This window comes from Passer montanus, unplaced genomic scaffold (genome assembly GCF_014805655.1).
Source record: "Passer montanus isolate IOZ18808 unplaced genomic scaffold, ASM1480565v1 scaffold7, whole genome shotgun sequence".
In the NCBI taxonomy this organism is placed as follows: domain Eukaryota; kingdom Metazoa; phylum Chordata; class Aves; order Passeriformes; family Passeridae; genus Passer; species Passer montanus.
Genome location: NW_024372147.1, coordinates 1,692,089 through 1,710,202, shown reverse-complemented (window position 1 = coordinate 1,710,202; position 18,114 = coordinate 1,692,089). Strand labels below are relative to the sequence as shown.

General features: G+C 37.5%; 1 protein-coding gene across 2 annotated transcripts in view; it reads right to left on the bottom strand.

Moving 5' to 3' along the window:
* Window positions 1-18,114, bottom strand: part of PTCH1 (patched 1) — a 68,294-nt gene that overhangs the window by 23,130 nt on the left and 27,050 nt on the right. For both annotated transcript variants that reach the window (XM_039729739.1, XM_039729741.1), the window contains exons 6-15: window positions 17,464-17,662; window positions 16,697-16,818; window positions 15,271-15,418; window positions 14,037-14,168; window positions 13,609-13,764; window positions 12,904-13,002; window positions 11,515-11,640; window positions 3,871-3,989; window positions 1,496-1,895; window positions 703-1,012 (exon numbers count right to left, since the gene is read on the bottom strand). In XM_039729739.1, the coding sequence (XP_039585673.1) occupies window positions 703-1,012; window positions 1,496-1,895; window positions 3,871-3,989; window positions 11,515-11,640; window positions 12,904-13,002; window positions 13,609-13,764; window positions 14,037-14,168; window positions 15,271-15,418; window positions 16,697-16,818; window positions 17,464-17,662 (1,811 nt within the window). The remainder of the gene's footprint in view (window positions 1-702; window positions 1,013-1,495; window positions 1,896-3,870; window positions 3,990-11,514; window positions 11,641-12,903; window positions 13,003-13,608; window positions 13,765-14,036; window positions 14,169-15,270; window positions 15,419-16,696; window positions 16,819-17,463; window positions 17,663-18,114) is intronic.

The following is an 18,114-nucleotide window of genomic DNA, read 5'->3' as shown; positions in this document are numbered from 1 at the left end:
TTATTTTTTTTTTGCAAACGCTTCCTAGAAATTCTCCCAATAGAAAGCACCAAAGTAATCCTGGGCAGGGTATGTTGGCTGTCAAAGTATCTTCAATATTCAATATAATTATCATCAATAATTTCAATATAATTATCATCACAGTACCTGAAAGGCGATGCCTTCTCTTATCTTTCCACACCTATCAGCACAGAAAAGCAGCACCACAGAAAGGGTGAGTGTAGTTGATTAGAAACCTGGACTATGCAGTAAGTTCCTAGCCCAATAAAACACATAAGCCATACTGAGTTTTCTTCATGCCAGCAGTCCCAGTTGTAGACAGTAAGATCACTTAAGAGCTGAAAGTTAAGTCTGTGTCACAATACACCACCGGACAGGGATTTTTCATTCTCTGCTCTGAAAACACTCACCAAATATTTATTTACCCAAGACACAGGGCCATATTTGGCCATAATGCATAATGCCTTATCAGCTGCTTAGACCTGAATGGCATGGATATAAATCCCCCAGTCTTACTGGGGAGTAAACTTAAACACAAAGAAAATAAGTGACAAAGAGTGAGACCACACATGGGTTCAAAGCAGCATCTAGGCATTCTCCCAACTGCTCAGAGCCTTTAATTGTGTGACTGTATTACAGCAATACCACTGTGAACAACAGCTCTTTCTGACAAACTAGGAAAAGTTTCTGTAATGCTCTTACCTTGCAGCCAGTCTCGAAAGTAGTGCAACCACATTTTGGGGAGCTGCCTATCCTCTTCCAACAAAACATATGCCACATTGCTGAAACTTCTGTGAAGTTCGTACAGTAAGTGCTGGACATTTGGATAGTCTGCTTTCTGAGTCACAATATACATGTTGTAGAATGAAAAGTACTTGAACTGTGCAGCAATAAAGTCATATTCCCGTGTTTCCCGTGGTACAATGTCTGTGAGATCTAGTCCATCTCTCACCCGGGTAGTTCCATAAAGGCTGAGCCCAAGTAAACCCAGAAAAAGAAAAATAACCACAATCTGCAATAGAAAACAGAGATGTATTTGGTTTTAGGCTTCTAAAGGAGCTAACAATTCATAATGTCATACTACAAAGCCAAATTCAAAATTAACATCTATCAGTACTTTCAAGCTTTTATTTTTCTGACTTTTTCTCATGCATATATATACTACAAGACTAATGTCATTTGTTCTTCCTTGAAGGAGAGCTCTGCATCATGGATGAGAAATTTCTATTGTAGAAAAGTTTAAAAGTGACATTAATTTCACTGTTCACAAGCTTGTGTTACTAAAAGTCAACAGAACCCTCACTCATAACATATATTTTAAGTATGTCTCTACAGCACTTGCCAGATAAAACTTCTAAAATAAGAAATCAACTGTAAATTATTAAAAACTGTTAGTTACCAGAGTTGTATTTATTCCCCATATTTAAAACCACTTTTTTAACTGGACAAGGCAGAAATCTAATTTTGCAAACCAGGTAAATAGCTCCCTGATTACCTTAGCTTTTGGTTTTAGGAGGAATGGAGCATAATGCTTTTCTGCAAAAGATGAGAGCGTCCACTTTGTACAGGGTTGCTCAAGGCAATGTATACTGGAGTCTGAGAATTGGGAAAGTAAATCCCTCGTCGAACTTGTGCTTTCTGGGCTCTGGCAGCTCAGGTTATCTTGTGTCACTGTCACTGGCTGAACAGATATTTCTGAGCGAGGCTCTGCTGTGGTGTAGTACACCTGCGTGTGAGGATCATATTCTGTACGCAGCTGCACTGTGGACTGCATTGTAATCTGAGTTTCGTGCGCAAAACTGTGGCTGCTGTATGGGGGTGGAGGACTGTAGCAAGTATTGTCATTTTCCACATACGCTTGAGGCTCAACCTGAATCACTCTAGTGACACACGGGCTGTAAGAGAAGAGAAAACCATCTGATAGCATTGAGACAGATCCTTATTTTAATCAGGCTAGACAGGATAACATGCTTTCATCTGAGATTGCTTCTACTTCTATTGGAGAGTTTATATTAATTACGTGTAATGCTTAGATATTAATTTTGTTCTGTGCATTTAGGAAACATCTCTCAGACATGGTATATAGTGTAGGGCCCTGAGAATACGTGCTGATTTCTTGGCCTCCAGGAAGAAGGAACCAGCATCTGTCTGAAGCCATTGACATGTACACACATCACTGCATTGATTACACATGCTTATCAGGTAGTTGTACCATCTGAATGCACAATAAGTCTGTGAGTTTGCATCTCTGCATCCATGCTGAGAATTAAGATATTTATATGAAGAGGGAAATGCATGACATAGCTAGTTCCTGTGTTCAGGGCAAACAAAGTAAGCGTTAAATAATACCTGGGCCTTCTGGATACGATCTCAGACTTTTGGGAGGCAGGTTGAAATTATTTGCCATATACTAACTGAATATTTTATAAATCGGAAAAACATTAAAATATTAATGAAAGGATTAATTCCTAGGAAGGGTGGGCCATATGAAGAGACAAAATCACAGAAGTAATTGAAGTATTCCCTTTATTTTAGTCTATGCAAGACCCTAACAGTTACCTATTTTATATTAAAAAATATAATTATCAGAGACAAGCCTGATAATTATATCAGGTCATTTATATATTATGTCATTTCTCATTACATGAGAAATGACAAATGGACAATACTAAACAGTGTCAGATATTTTTCATCAAGTGCACAAATCCTACAAAAACAAGAGGAATTCAGAATGTTGCCTACCTAATCAAAGCAAGCTCTCACCAACTGCATTTCTTCACATGCAAACGGGCTGAATTCTGATGCACATTTGGTGCAGCTTTAGATGAGGGAATAAATGGAAGGTTTGAGTGTCCTGAATTCTTGAAAATCAGGGCTCCAATACTCTGATACATTCAGCTGTTTTCTGGAACTATGACTGAATAAGAAATAGCTTGGGATCTACTCCCTGTTTTAACCATGCTCTCAGAGACGAATTTAGTAAAATGTTTTCTTCCTTTGACAAGAAATATTAAACTACCAGCTCTTGGATGCATGTAAAAGGCTAAAATATCCCAATAGAGATTCTCTACATCTTGGTTATGACAGTAGGAGTACATGTGTAGAAGTGTAGCTCATCCTCTTCTCTGCAGTCAAAAGCAAAAACTAAGGTAGAAAAGATGTTTCATTTCCAAGCAGTGGCTCCACTGATGAGAGCAGACTCCTAACATCCATTATAGGCTCAGAGCTGGCTGTGTATCAGGTGAGAGTATGTTTGTACACACTTTAGAATGGCAGCATCACCATTCTGTAATACTACTGCAGCCACAAAGGACACTTTATCAAGCATTATCCTGTAATGGTAGTGATTATTCCTTATAGAGCTATGAAAAACTCACCTAAGGGGAAGTCATTTCACAGTTTATTTATTTAGGTTTAAAAGCATAAAAGCATAAAAATTAACACATAATGATTTACTCTAAGTCAGGCTTCTCAGTATCCTGAGTTACGTACAGCTTTCCAAGATTAGCCAGTACTGGCACTGGACACCTTGCAGTAAATCATAAGCTTCTAAAAACACTTAAAGATATTCCTAAATAGTGAATCTTTCATCTGCTTTCAGAACGTTGTTCTCCAACAGTCAAAATTAACATATGTAGGAATGAAGGGAAAAGTATGGGGGAAAGGGGATGTGGGGGAAGAGAGGGAGGCAGATGTATTTCAGCTTTTGCCTTCAGGCAAGTAAAAAACAAGGTAGCAAACGTAAGCCAGTCACTAGCAATGAAATGGTAACAATAACATTCTTCTTTAATGAAGAACTCCCATTCCTGGTGAGAAATGGATGCACTGATTGGTGACCGCAGAAAGGACAAAGCTACTGCTAACTCTCACCTTGTAAAACAGCAAAATATGTCCAGTCTCCTGTCTTCCCGACGATAAAGGTCCATGCTCAGGATAGCAGGGAAAATCAGCAGAACCATAGCAAAATTGAACACCACCACAACTGCTGCCTAGAGACAATCATAGGATAAGTAATGCTGCCAAACTTCATTTAGGGCATCAGTTTTACAAAGCATAAAAATCCCTTTCAATTCTCATCCCATTTACCGTTGCAATCCACCTGATCCTTTCAAGCTTTTGCCTGAGCAAACTGAGAGATATATATTTACATCCCCATTTCATTATGGTAGGACTATTGTGGTAAATTAACTTAATTTAACACTAAACCTTGTATTGTTATAAAACATCTGTGCCTGGATATGTGATGATTATTTTTAAAGAGGAAAAACAGTCTGTTTACTCAGTAATCATATTTTTACATAAAATTCTGAAATATTTAGTGTCTCAAAGCAAAATAAAATGGAAGAAAACCTGGAACTAGAACTGAAGGTCTTACATTAATGGGATCTGAAGCAATTTAAGTATCACAATAATATTAAAGCATGTTATTAAATCAGAAGAGAACATTGCAGTAAATTTCAAAAAAACAGATCTCTTTAGTGAAATACTGTGCACTTGATAGTCTTACTTAAAAGTTTAGCCAAAAAAGAGCAATAGTTTGAATTTATCAGGGATTATTTTTAAACTAGAATCAAAATTAAACCAACATCTCATAGCAAATATATGTATTAATACGCCTGTGTTTAACAGAGCTTGATTTATGAGCCAGTCTACCAAAATGAGTCTTAAATTGGAACAAGAATACTTGATTTAATTTGTAAAGCAAGTATCACATAATGAAAAAATCAACCTCCCCGCCCACCCCCTTTCAAACCATACTCCAAACCCTTTCCCACACAGAGATTCCCAGAGAATTTCCATAAACATATGTGGTGCAGCATCTATCATTATTATTGATAGCATTTATTTGTAATGCAGAATTGTTAGGAGCCCTACCCATCACAAAGGGAAAGCTGGGCACTGGGAACTGGAAGACAGTTGTAAGAGTAGGAGAAACACTGGGAAAAAAATGTTCAGCCACCAACCAATGAAAAGAAAAAACCCTTTGAAAGCCTTATGTTTTACCCATTTGGTAAGCAGCAGCTATCTCAATAGCAGCCCAGTTTCATGTTAAGCTATCTATATATAAACTGTCTAGTGCCTCCACCTGTAACTTCTGCAATAATGACTACTGGTGTTAATACAGTCTTAAAGAAGAACAAAAGTTCGGCTACAAAAATGATCCAATATAAAAGTGATGTCTTTTTTTCCAAAAGAAATATATGGCTTCTTTTAATCTTGAGAGATCAGACCTCAAAACTGGCAGTACGAACAATATGATATCCAAAATCCATGTTTTAAAAATTCTTCAGTGGCTTTTCAATTGAATTACATAAATTCCTTAAATTTTTCTGCAAAAATGAAATAATAACATAATAACATAACAATAACAACATAACAATAATTTAATAACACCCTGAATGATTTTTACAGTTTTGAAATAGTCAGAATAGAATAAAAAGCTTAGATATTGTTCTTGCTGTTCTTAAAATGACAGAACCAACTAGTTATGTAAATATTTTCTAGTAATTTCATTCATAAATATACTGTGTACAAAAGCTAGTTTTATTGCTGTTTCTGTTTCCCAGTCTCCACCCTGCTTGAAATAAGACTGGAGTACTGTTGGTTGTCTGTATGCGCAGCTACTAAAACAGAATATACCTGCTACTTGAAGCCAAATTAGTATTTGGTCATCTTTGCGAGAAAAGATCCAATGATTATTTAATGATTTATAAATATTCACACAGAAAGGTATGCAAGGTCATAGCCAAGACTTTAAAATTAAGTGATTTGCTTTTGATCTGCTCTAGAATTAATTCAATCTGTCAGAAAAACAAATGGCTGCCATTGAAAGAAAGGTGTTTGTTGGACCACGTTCTTACAACTGATTTCTTTGCTGGTGCTAAACCAAAAAAGGTTGAATCACCCATATAACATGAATAATTAGTTGTGCCTAACCAAGATCTTGTATCAAGGATCAGCTAAGATTTACTGAGATTTGGAAAAAATAGCTGAGGTCTGACTCAATAATTCTTACTCCTCTCAGCATGGCTGAAAAACTAACAGAAGTCCTCTGTTTCTGCTCTATAAACTGCAAATACTTCATGCCATATCAGTTCCCTTTCTAGACCTTAACATCCTTGAATCTCCAATATTACTGAATCTGAAAACTAATACTTAACTGTGTGGTAGAGATACCATTAAAGTTAGTTATATTGACATTTGATTTTTTTAGGAAGCATCAAAATTAATCCAACAACACATAGTAAATCTGCCTATTTACATCTCTTTTTAGAGCAACTAGATTTTCCACTGTGCCATCCTAGTGCTGATGTACTAACTACCCTGAAAGTAAAATATTTAAAGCAATCTCTGTTCTGATTTTAATTTCAATAGATTCCTAGAGCTCAATATTGCACTACCTATATATTGCACACTCTATCTCATCCACCTTAACTCAGCGTTACAAGGATTAACTGCTCTTAGCCTTCACAACTAAATAAGTTCTTGTACGAATTCTAATACATGTCCCATCAAAGAAACCCCACCCTGTGACTTGATAAGGAGAGGAAAGCATGAATTACTGAGGAGTGATTCAGTCCCTGACCCAATGCATCTGCCACTGCTGCCCTCCCAATGTCATTCATATGCAGAGTGTTGTGGAATAGGAAAGTATGAGTACTGAGATCATGACAACAGCCACAATCTGGAAAAACAAGAAGGAACTCTGGCAGCTGAGCTTTCTGAGGCAGCACCCAGGCTGAAAGCATGCTTAGGATTTCCAAGAACAGGGCATCTTCTCTCACATTCAGAGACCAGTGGTCAAATGGGAGAGAAAAAGGCCTCAGACATTTTCGTTGGGAAATAATGAAAGTAAGATTAGTCCAGAAGGAATAAAATGGGACCTACTCAAGAGTGTAAAATGAAGGCATTCAGTGAAATGAGATCAGAGAGCAGTAAAAAAATTCCATTAATCAGAAAAAATTATGTTGGTCACTTCCTGAGAAACATGCTACGGTTTTTGCATCTTTTCATAATGCACAGCTTAAAAATATTATTGCTGCTGCAACTGTAACAGAGACAGAAGAATGGTAGTCTGTGCTGGAGGCAGCAAGGGAGCAGGGAGCCAGGCTGGTAGGTATGTGCTGGGGCCCCGCTGAAGTATGTGCTGCTATGTTCCATTCCTGGCAGCCCACCCAAGGAGACCGGGTGTGCTGTATAGCCAGAGGTGATGAACAGATGAGGAGGTCTGTCAGGAAAACTTCCACCCTACTGCTCTCTCTCTGCAACTCCCTCCTGATATGGTACAGACTCAGATCCTCATCCCCTGCCCCCTTTTCCCTTAGGCTTTAATTCTGGTTGTTAAATTCTCATGTCAGGGGCAGGGAAATGTAAATGGTGTGGATAAAGGTGGGGGATGAACCACTTCAGCAGAGTAAGATAATGGAACAGGCTTAAATGCATACATTCTCTCTCTCCAGAAACCCACCATTGCCACCTGGTAATGGACTTTTACATTTAGGAAAAAAAATTTGTCATTCTTGTGGTGAGAGGAAAAAGTTATTTCTAACACTTCTTCGGAAAAGTTCTACCTATGCTATGTGGTGGATCCACTGCTGTTAGGGAAGGAAATTTCTGATGTAAGAGAGAAGAGGTTGATTTTTTTTTTACCTTTATCTTTCTGAGGAAGATTTACTGTGACAGTCTCTGAACTGTCTGTCTTAGGAAATAATACAGCCCAGAGGTAGTTAGACTCAGCCATGACTTCCTTCACTTATACTCAAAACAAAGGGCTATGTTTAAGACATTCCTATTGTAAGCTTCCAAACTTTCAGTGGATTTCTCCAATAACCTCTTCTTTCACCATCCTTTTAAGAAACAAAACATGTCTGAAAATACAGGACCTACTCCTTTAGAGTCTTGAGCACTCTTGGAGATGATTCTTATGACTGAGTATTTAGGTCATATTCAGCAATCTCAAAGCCCTAAAACTGCTTAAATAAGGGGCTAATAAGATTAACAAATGAAAAAAAAAATTAGAACAGGGAAAGAGCTAAAATAGTCCCTATCTGTGCATGTAATTAACTTTCTCCTTTTTTTAAGATCTCACTTTCAAAATAACTAAATTCCAGTTTTTAAGTTTTGGAAAGAGCTAACCCTAGCAGACTCTTAAGACAGCATCAGACTTGAAGTGCTCAAGTTCCATAAAGTAAATAACCAACTCAGAGGTATCAATGAACTGCTTTAGCTGGCAGAAAATGCCAGAAGCTGAGACAGAAGAAGGCGCTGATGTGCAAAACAAGAGTTTCTAACTAGAAGTTTAGCTTACAGATGCAGAAAATTATTTATTCTCCCTCAGCACCCAGGTTATTTTACCAATACTGGGCCTCAAAATTATGGAAGGGTTGACATTTACCTTGTAATGTCTTAGGAAAAGTAAATGAAGAGCAAAACAAGATCAAGAGCAATCCTTCTTTTTCAGGCCCATCTGTTAAAAATTCATTATCTAGATGAGAAGATGGTAGTATCTGTGAAAAGTAAATGCAGCAGTATTTTACTGCTTTTTAAGTTTTCCTAGGAAACCATCAAAGACAGCAAGGACTTCTTGTTTAAACAAGTCTGAGTAAGAGTGAGAGAGAGGAAGGAGACTGTAAATAAAGAAATCCATACAAAAATACAGACCACCCACCAAAACTGCCATGGTTGTCTGATTCTAAATACTGAGATCAAAGTATCACCTGATTTTGATTTTACCTGGTGAAGCTAGGCAAAGCAACTAATAGATGTTCTTTCCTAACAACAAAATATTTAATTTTAGTGGTTGCTAATTTAGAAGTGTATCGGTCATATATGTAGCTCTGACATCAATGAATATAAGTCTTCCACTGTTCCTCCTTTGCATGTTTCACCTCTTACATAAGCATACGGGGCTACTGTGCTCTGGCAAAGTCAAATTACCAAGTGAGAAAAGTTTGAGCAATTCAAACTCTAATTTCGGGACACTTATGTAGGTTCCTACACATAAATTCCATATTAATCACTGCCTTATAAAAGACGTTGATATTTTTATTCTGAATAATATCAACAAGTTCATACAATAATACAGTATGTTGAAATCTCACTGGAAACTTTTTGTTTGTCATTTTGCTATGCAGACATTGTTTTAAACTTTCAGTGACTCAGTCTGTAGCATGGCAGTAGGCAAAAACAAAATTACTTCAGGACAGGCACATGTAAGTTAACTGATTATAGTACCAATTACAGCTGTGGTCTCCACATATGTTCCAAAGACAACCTGTCATATTCTGATGCTGAAGAGTGAAAACGAGAAAAAAAAATGAGCAAAATTTAATCAGATAAGATAGAATTAATATTGGTGGCTCACTCTCAACATCTCAGCAGTGAGATTACAACAAAATGGCCGATTTGTGTTGAATACTTCTTTATGAAATGCATTTAGGCTGATGTAATTTCTGTAAAGCAGGTACTACAGTTTGATGACCTCCAGTATTCTGTCACCTGCTGAAGGTGCCTGTCAAATATTTGAAATTCGGACACAGACTTAGGAGACATAAATAACTTCTTCCAGACTAAGCTGATAAAGCTTAGTCTTTACCATGCAAACCTCATGAGGTTCCACAAAGCCAAGTGCACAATCCTGCACCTGCACTTGTACCTGGTATCCCAGTATCAGGTCAGGATGGAGGGCAGCCCTGGGGAGAAGGACTTCAGGGTGCTGGTGGCTGAGAGGCTGGACATGACCCAGCCATGGGCACTCCCAGCCCAGAAAGCCAAACGTGTCCTGGGCTGCATCCAAAGCAGCGTGGGCAGCAGGGGAGGGAGGGGATTCTGCCCCTCTGCTCTGCTCTGCTGAGAGCCCACCTGAAACCCTGCACCCAGCTCTGGGGTCCCAGCACAGGGAGGACGTGGAACTGTGGGAAGGGTACAGAGAAGGGTCACAAAAGTGATTAGAGGGATTGAACACCTTTCCTGTGATAAAAGGCTGAGAGAATTTGGATTACTCAGCCTGGAGAAGAGAAATTTCTGGAGGGACCTTACAGCAGCCTCCCAGTACCTAAAGGGGGGCTACAAGGAGGCTTTTCACAAGGGCATGTAGTGACAAAACAAGAGGAATGACTTTATACTGAAAGAGGGTACATTTCAACTAGATATAAGAAAGAAGTGGTTTTTAAAATTTGGGTAGGAAAACACCAGAACAAGTTGCCCAGAGAAATCTAGTTAAAGATGTCCCTGCTCAGGGTGTTAGGGGACAGGGTTAGACTAGATGACCTTCAAAAGGTCTGTTACAACTCAAGCTATTCTGTGATTCTATAAAATAAAATTCACTATCACATGATCTGTAAGAAGAGACATCTAGGTTTTGGCAAATCAGCAGAGCTAAACACTGCTAACCATTCAAGACTAAACATCTAGATTTAGTTGCCACAAACATCTGCTAAATGATAAAGAAAACCAGTGAGGCCATGACATTCTCTATTATTCTCTATTAAATTGCCTGTTGAGAAGGCAATGTAAATAAATTATTAATGCCTCAGATTTTAGCTTTTGTATTTTTCAGATTCTGTATTATTAGTAACATAACTGCAATCACAAACAGTTTACCATTTTACAGTTTAATGCAGGCATACTTAAACCTCTGAGAACAGCAATAATTGCCACATGTATTAGGAAAAATTGCAGCCCTGCTTCATCTGAGTAGCCAAGGGCTCAATGAGAATAAAAATGAATGGAGAACCAAGCCAGAGAAGAATAAAAGTAACTACTGAAATAGTACAGTGCTCTGTAGTGCTATAAATTGCTTGTGTCGGGGAGAAAATTCCAAATCATTCTTCAGACTTCACTTTTAGAAGAAATCCTTCTCCAATATCATAAATATTTCATATTTCTGAAGGCATACTATCACAAACAAATACAAGAAGACGGAGAAAGGGAGAGCAAGCAATGCATGGTTCAGCACATAAAATTTGCATTTTCTTTGTACCCATGCAGAACACACAATTATCAAGTTTTCTCCAAGTTTGCTAAAATTACTGTGAGTAAGGCAGTAAAAAAATGCTACAGTAATTATTAAAATTACAAATTCATGTGTACTGCTGTCATTGCACTTGTTTTTAAGAGCAGCAAACTGGACAAACATGAATGAAAGGATTAAATTGCTGCTGAGAAAAATTACAGTACACACTACAACGCAGCCTACTCCTTTTGATTTTAGAACACAAATCCATCTGGGAACTTCTTAGTGACATACAGCGTGGGTTTTGCATCCAACCCAGTTGTGGTAGGACAGAGTATTCTTTCACCTGCTAGCAGGATGCGAGAGACTCTGTGCATGAGAAGAGGGAGCAGATGAACAGAGAGCAGGCAGCAGTTGTTACTGCCCAAGTCTGTGGTGCTGCTGCAGTGACGTTCTGGTTCAGTGAACTGCAGTAGAACCAAAATCAAGCTTCAATGCCACCACTAACAAATACCATCATTGCACTTCCACAGAGCTAGCAAAACAGGATATAAACTTACTTGGAGTGAAAATGCTCTTAAAGCTGGAATTGGAATTAAGGCAGCCATAAAGAAAGCAGTAACATTGCTGATAGATGTAAGGGCTACACTGGCTCCTGTTCGCTTCAGACATTCACCTGTTCTGTCCTGCAAAACAAAGGATGCATCTTAAAAGTCAAGCAAATAAGGTGATGTCCTGCAAATGAAGGGGTCATCCTACAGGTGTAACAGTGAAAAATTATTACAATTAAATTCTGAATATAAATCAGAGTATGTGAGAGAACTATATATCAAGTTTACTGTTCAGTAGGAACATAGATAGAGTGCTCAAGTTTTTGAGGGCAGAAAACATGACTAGACTTGATTCTAGCTTCAGAACACAAAACTAAATGGGCACTGACAATATATTAAATACATCTACAGTTGAGAAGCATTTCATTTTTACCAGTAGAATTACTTGGTGTTCTCATTTTTCAGACAAAATAAGCATGTATTAACAGCATAGAGGCATAACATAACCACGCATCTTGAAAAAACAAGTAACAAAACAAAGAGAACTCCACCAAGTCTAGAGACCATACACAAACCCCACCAAGAAATCAAGATAAACACATGACCGTTTCCTAACCCAATAGGCTATTATGAAGCAGACAGAGATTATAGAGTGAGGTTGTACTGCCTGCATACAAAACCAGCTGGAGAGAGCACAAGGAAGAGTGCTCATACAAAACAAAATCAGCAAATATACACTAATTTCAAATGGGATGTACTTTGGATGTGAAAATTTGGACTGAGACTAAAAATACAGATGAAGTAAAGGATCATAAAAGTGATGACACCTTAGACTTCCTATCAGCTATATGTTATGCTTTGATATGTCATGGTCAATTATAAACTTCAGAAAATAAAAACAAGAGAAAAATACAGAAAATAACTCAATTTTAGGGCCATAAAAAAAAGGTAACTGTCTTCCCTCTCTTTTCCCCTTATATCTTCTATTCTATGTATTCTTTTATTAAAATCATTTTATCATCTCATTGTCAAGACTCCTATTTGAGTTTGTTCCTAGATTTGCATTAACTTTCACTGAAATTTTTGGCAGAATGTGGATTATGGAAGTCTGCCTTTATGTAACAGCCTATAAATTAAAATTTCAAGAAAAAATAAACCTGAGACATAAAAAAAAAAAAAAAGAAAGAAGCAAGAATGTAAACATGTAAACATTCAAAAATGTCCTAGGACCACATATATTGTTATAATTTCCTATTTTGACAGAAATAAGAATTTCTAGACCCTAGGAAAACCTATTAAAAAAAAACCAAAACAACTCCACTGATTAATTCTGGATATGAGTGTCTCTTCCTAGATGAAACTTTTTTATTTTCCCACAAATCTCCATTTTGTCATTACCTCAAATGGAATTCTCTTATTCTGTCCTGTTTCACTAAATGCATGTGCCAGAAGGAAAACATCATCTACACCAACTCCAAGAGCAAGAAAAGGCAAAACCTTGGGGAAGAAACAAAACAAAACAAAACCCAAATAGATTTTGTTATGATCTGCCATGCAGCTAGCCATTAAATGGCTAATTATAGCAACTTTTACATTACACTCTACACAAATCTAAGGGTAAAATGAAAATGGAAAGAATGCAATACAGGTATTAACTTTTATTCTGGAATGTAGCTGAGGAATTTAAAATATACCATTAACAGGTACAAATTCTCACCAGAAGTAATTCAAGTTTTGGATAGACAAATATCTGATAATAATTCAAGTTACATTCTAAATATTTTTATAACTTGAACATTCTGGTATATTCAGATGTAAAAACAAATCTGCAACTCCTTAGATACTTAGGATGCCCCCACTTGTATTGGGACAGAGAAAAACCAAACAAGAATTACACAGATTACATAATACCTGGGTTTTTTTTCACTATCACTTGTCAGCATGATAATTTGTCACAGCATAAGCTATGAAATAGGAAAACAGTACAAGTAAAAATCTAGAGCCGAAATATTTTTTCAGTACTTTATTTCTCAAAGATTCACTTGTGTTCATTCATTAGCAGAGTACTTGCAATTTAATAGCAGAATTGTGTCTTCTAAATACCTGAGTTGTGGCAGCATTAAAGGAAATTCCAATCAACGAGCACAGGCCCAATCCTGCAGCCACAGAGAGTGCAACCAACAAGACTCCTGCCAGCCCCACAGCACCCTGAGACTTGGCACAGTCCCACCGCAGCATCGTTAAACACGCATAGGCAAGCTAAGGAAAGGAGGCAGGGAGGGAAATTTGGGGGAAAAAAACCAAAATATTAGAATGGATCCTTCTCTATTAGCTGTCTCTCTCCACCCACCTACAGTCTTTCACAGAGGTTACAAAGTGGAACAGGTGAGAAGCCTGGGGTAAAGTTTACAAACTGTAGGTTTTATTTTAAATATTTGTAAAATACTCTGGACTACAAACTGGTAACAATAAAGCATATTTTTAAGCCTTGCTCTACTACCAAAAAAAATTAAATAGATTTATTTTATTACCATTAGTAAGTAGCCACTGGCTACTCGGATAGCACTGACATCAGAGAATGACTTCAAGATGTCATCCAGGGTGGTCGTAGTGAAGGAAAGCACCTTCTGAGTAGAGTTTTGTGCAACACTTTGATGAACAACCTATGAAAAGAAAAATAAGACTTTGTGTGAATAAAGAATTTTTTCCTTTTATTTTAGTCATTTAGTCAAAAGAAGTCATTACCATCTTCTACAGAACACATCTGAAATCAAATCTTTTTCCCTTAATGTTGCTGCTAAAGCTCATGCTCTATGCAGACATTACAGTGATGCAGTATAACACTCATGTGTTTCCTGATTTTTTTCTGGCAAGCTGCTGATTATGAGACAGAATTTGCACCCTTCAGGAAAGCCTACTCACTACATGCCCAGCTCACTACAAACACTTGAACCCCTTCCTGTAACTCTACAATGGAGTACCAGTTTTGCATTTAACCCAGGCCAGCCATTTCTTTGCCCCTCCCTGCCTGGCCATTTGGAGAGGTCAGAAATAGCACAGGGTTTGGGACACAGAGGGCAGGCATTGTCACACAGCTTTCTCACGTGGGCTGCTGCTGAAGGAGCAGCCCATGGGTGGCTAATGTTTTCCAGACACCTTTAGAATAATCACACCAACCAAAAGCTTTTAAATTCCAGCTAGCCCTTTGGTTTCTTCTCAGCTCCAACTAAACAAAATTAAAAAAAAAAAAAAACCAAAAAAAACCCAAAACCCACAACCAAACAAAACCCCAAAAAACCAACCAACCAACAACAACAACAAAAAACATAAAAAACCCGAAACAAACAAAAATCCAATACCCAAAAACAAACAAACCCCCACCCCAAAAAACAAAACAAACAATCAAAAAAACCCAAAAAAACAAAAAAAACCCAAAACCCACAACTAAACAAAACCCCAAAAAAACCAACCAAACAACAACAACAAAACCATAAAAAACCCCGAAACAAACAAAAAAAACCAATACCCAAAAACAAACAAACCCCCACCCCAAAAAACAAAACAAACAAACAAAAAAAAAAAAAGGAAAAAAACAACCACACAAAAAAAACAAACCCCAACCAACCAACAAAAGAACTCTTAAAAACAGGGATGCAATGACTCAGTTCTGGTTTAAACATATTCCTTAAGGAAATACTGTAAAAAGTGGGCAGTGGATCTTAGCAGGACTTTATAGTATAGTATCTAAGTTATTTTCAATTTTACCTCAACATACATCCTCTGCCAGGCTTCCAGAATTGCTGCTGCCTTGTCCTCGTTCCAATTGATATGTGAAACATATTCATACCCCTTGAAATGCTCATACATTTGCTTAGGGGTCATTAACTGAAACATGGTTTGCAAAGCCTGGGCACTGTGACATGGAGAGAAGAGAGAGGAGAAAAAGGCGTAAACTGAGCATTTTCAGGAAAATATTTTCATGGCATGAAGTCCCAAAAGCAATTCTAACAGGAGCTGGCTTGAGTTCTTGATTTTATAGGGCACATGCTTGTATTAAAATTGAACAGAGTATAATTATTCTACTGTGTATCTGGTGCAGCTGTACTGCTCCATGCAAGCATTGAGGCTAAATCTGTTTTCACTGAAATTAATAAGAGTTTTGACACTATTTTCAGCAGGATTAGTTTCAGGAGAAAAGAATATAACCCTACAAAGCTGTTCTAAAATTAATGCTTGATAAGACAGATTGCTGTGAGGATGCCACAGGAACAGTTATTTCTATGAGGTCTTGTAAATGCTGGCAAAATGTGATTTGAAGACCTTGGGTTTTTTTTACTGCTTGGGGAGAAGTAGTAGAATATACTCCTCATGCCTAATAAGCTTTGGGGAATACACAAAGGCAATCAATGCTGAATCTCCACGGTATGCAATTCCATCCAACAATTTCAGAAGCTCATATTAATTAACAAGAGGAAGGAACCATTTTCTTTTTCAATAGAAGTGCCTTACTTGGCTCTTTCTTGAGAGACTTACAAATGTATTGTGTGAATGCCAAAAAGGTTAAAAATTCTCTGGAAAAAATTATTCTTCATTTTGTTTAGTAGGGCCTGTATTTTTCAGAACAGTAAATTACACTGTTTTATTCCCCCACTAAAGTCCAGCATTCTACGTCTTCATTCAGAAGTCTAAAACAAAGGGTTTGAGTTTCTTTTACTACTCAAAGCTGTATTAACAATACAGGGACATGAAATAGACTATTCTCTGTATTGATCCTGAATAAAACATTCAGTGGATATTTTGGAATTCTGAGAGAAGTCATGTGAGTTAGTACATTACTCACATTATTTTCTTTCCTTTTTCCTTTGATCATATTTCAAAATCTGATCAAAAGTGTTCAGTGCTTTACGCACTGTTCAATGCTTTACACATACATTCTAAACAACAAAGCTGCCAGTAAAAAGCTTTCTTTCTGACATACACCATCATTCTGAGATGAGAATCAGGAAATGATAATACCACCTTAAACAACAGCCAAAGCATTCTTTTAAATTCTGCTCTCTTGAGATATGTCACCCTGAAGCAAAATTTACAATACATATGAAGGGTAACAGGGTTTGCATCATGCTACTACTGTGTCCCGAAAATGAACCCTAACAAATTAAAACTGACATTTTGTTTAAATATTTTTTACCTGACAAGTTTACCCGAACTGTTCTTGACTGTACCACCTATAATCAGCTCCTCCTGCCAATGCATGTATTTTCTTGATAGTCCATAGCATCCACCACTCAAAACAAGGGCTACATCAAGAGGCTAGAAAAAGTTATAAAGAAGCAGTTAATAGGTTTCATAACTTTATAAACTCATACCTTAATTCAACACACAGTGAACTAGAATCATAGATGTTAAAAACCATCTGGGTAGTCTACTAGAAGAAAGGCACTCAACAAATGAATCCAAGAAATCACCTAGGCGCTTGTTGACCAGATGGCTATTTCTCCAAAGTCTAATGTGACTAATAAAGGGATATATAAATTCAAGGCTCATGACTTTGAATTCATCACAAAAATCAACAAAACTGATGCTACTCGAGGAAAGGCTTTTCTGCATGGCATGGGGGTGCCGCAGCAGCTGTGTTCTAGCAGTGGTTATTGTCTGTCTGAGGCACCAGTTTGCTGAAATGCCACAACACTGCAGTGCCACAGCAACAGCTGACAACTGTACTTTCACCCTAAATGCACAGGATTAAGCATTACACCACACAACGAGGCAAAATCCATGACAGTGAGCTAACAGCAGGTAATAGGAACAGAAAAATAACATCACGCAAGAATACAAGTTATATACTGCTTGGAAGAAAATGGTACTTTCTTCTATTCTGTTTGACCTTCCCCTCCCCAACCTTCCCCACCCCCCAGCCTCCCTTGAAAAGACATGCACAAGGACAAGCAAACTTACTTTGGTGGAATTTTTATTGGGAGCTGTGATTGGGCAATCGGGATCAGCAGGATTCAGGCAGGGTCGATCCATATAACCATGACCAACCTCCGCTTTATTCAGCATTTCTTCCCAGCTCTCCACTTGGTAGTTTATTTTCTTTAACTCTTCCAAGAATTCTAAGGGGTCAAAGTTGATCCACTGCAAAGGAGGCTTCCCTCTGCAAGAACAACCAGGAGAAAAAGACACATAGAAAAAAGACAAAAGAAGTTCCGAAATAAACATACTTTAAAATTCATGTTTGAACAAATAACTGAGTTATTTTCTGCTACAAGTTAAAACCTTTTCTGGTAAGGCTGTTTCATAAAATGTAAGGCAAGCTTTAATTAGATTTTCTTATGTACTTTTCTTGAAGCCCAGTTGTAATTTGAACGAAAACACTTGGTTCTTACAAAGTTATCTTGTAAAACTGGTTAAAAATACTTTCACTTACAAACAAAGCAAACAAATTATCAAGAACCTAAATAACAAAAAAGCAGCCAACTGCTGCTTCAAAGAATTAGGGGGGAGGGGAAAGGGACAGAAGAGAGGGGGCTGAGGAAAGAAAGCCTTTCTCATAGTATCAGATTACTTCTTGCTAGTCTAATAATCATCTTGCAAATGTAATCAATC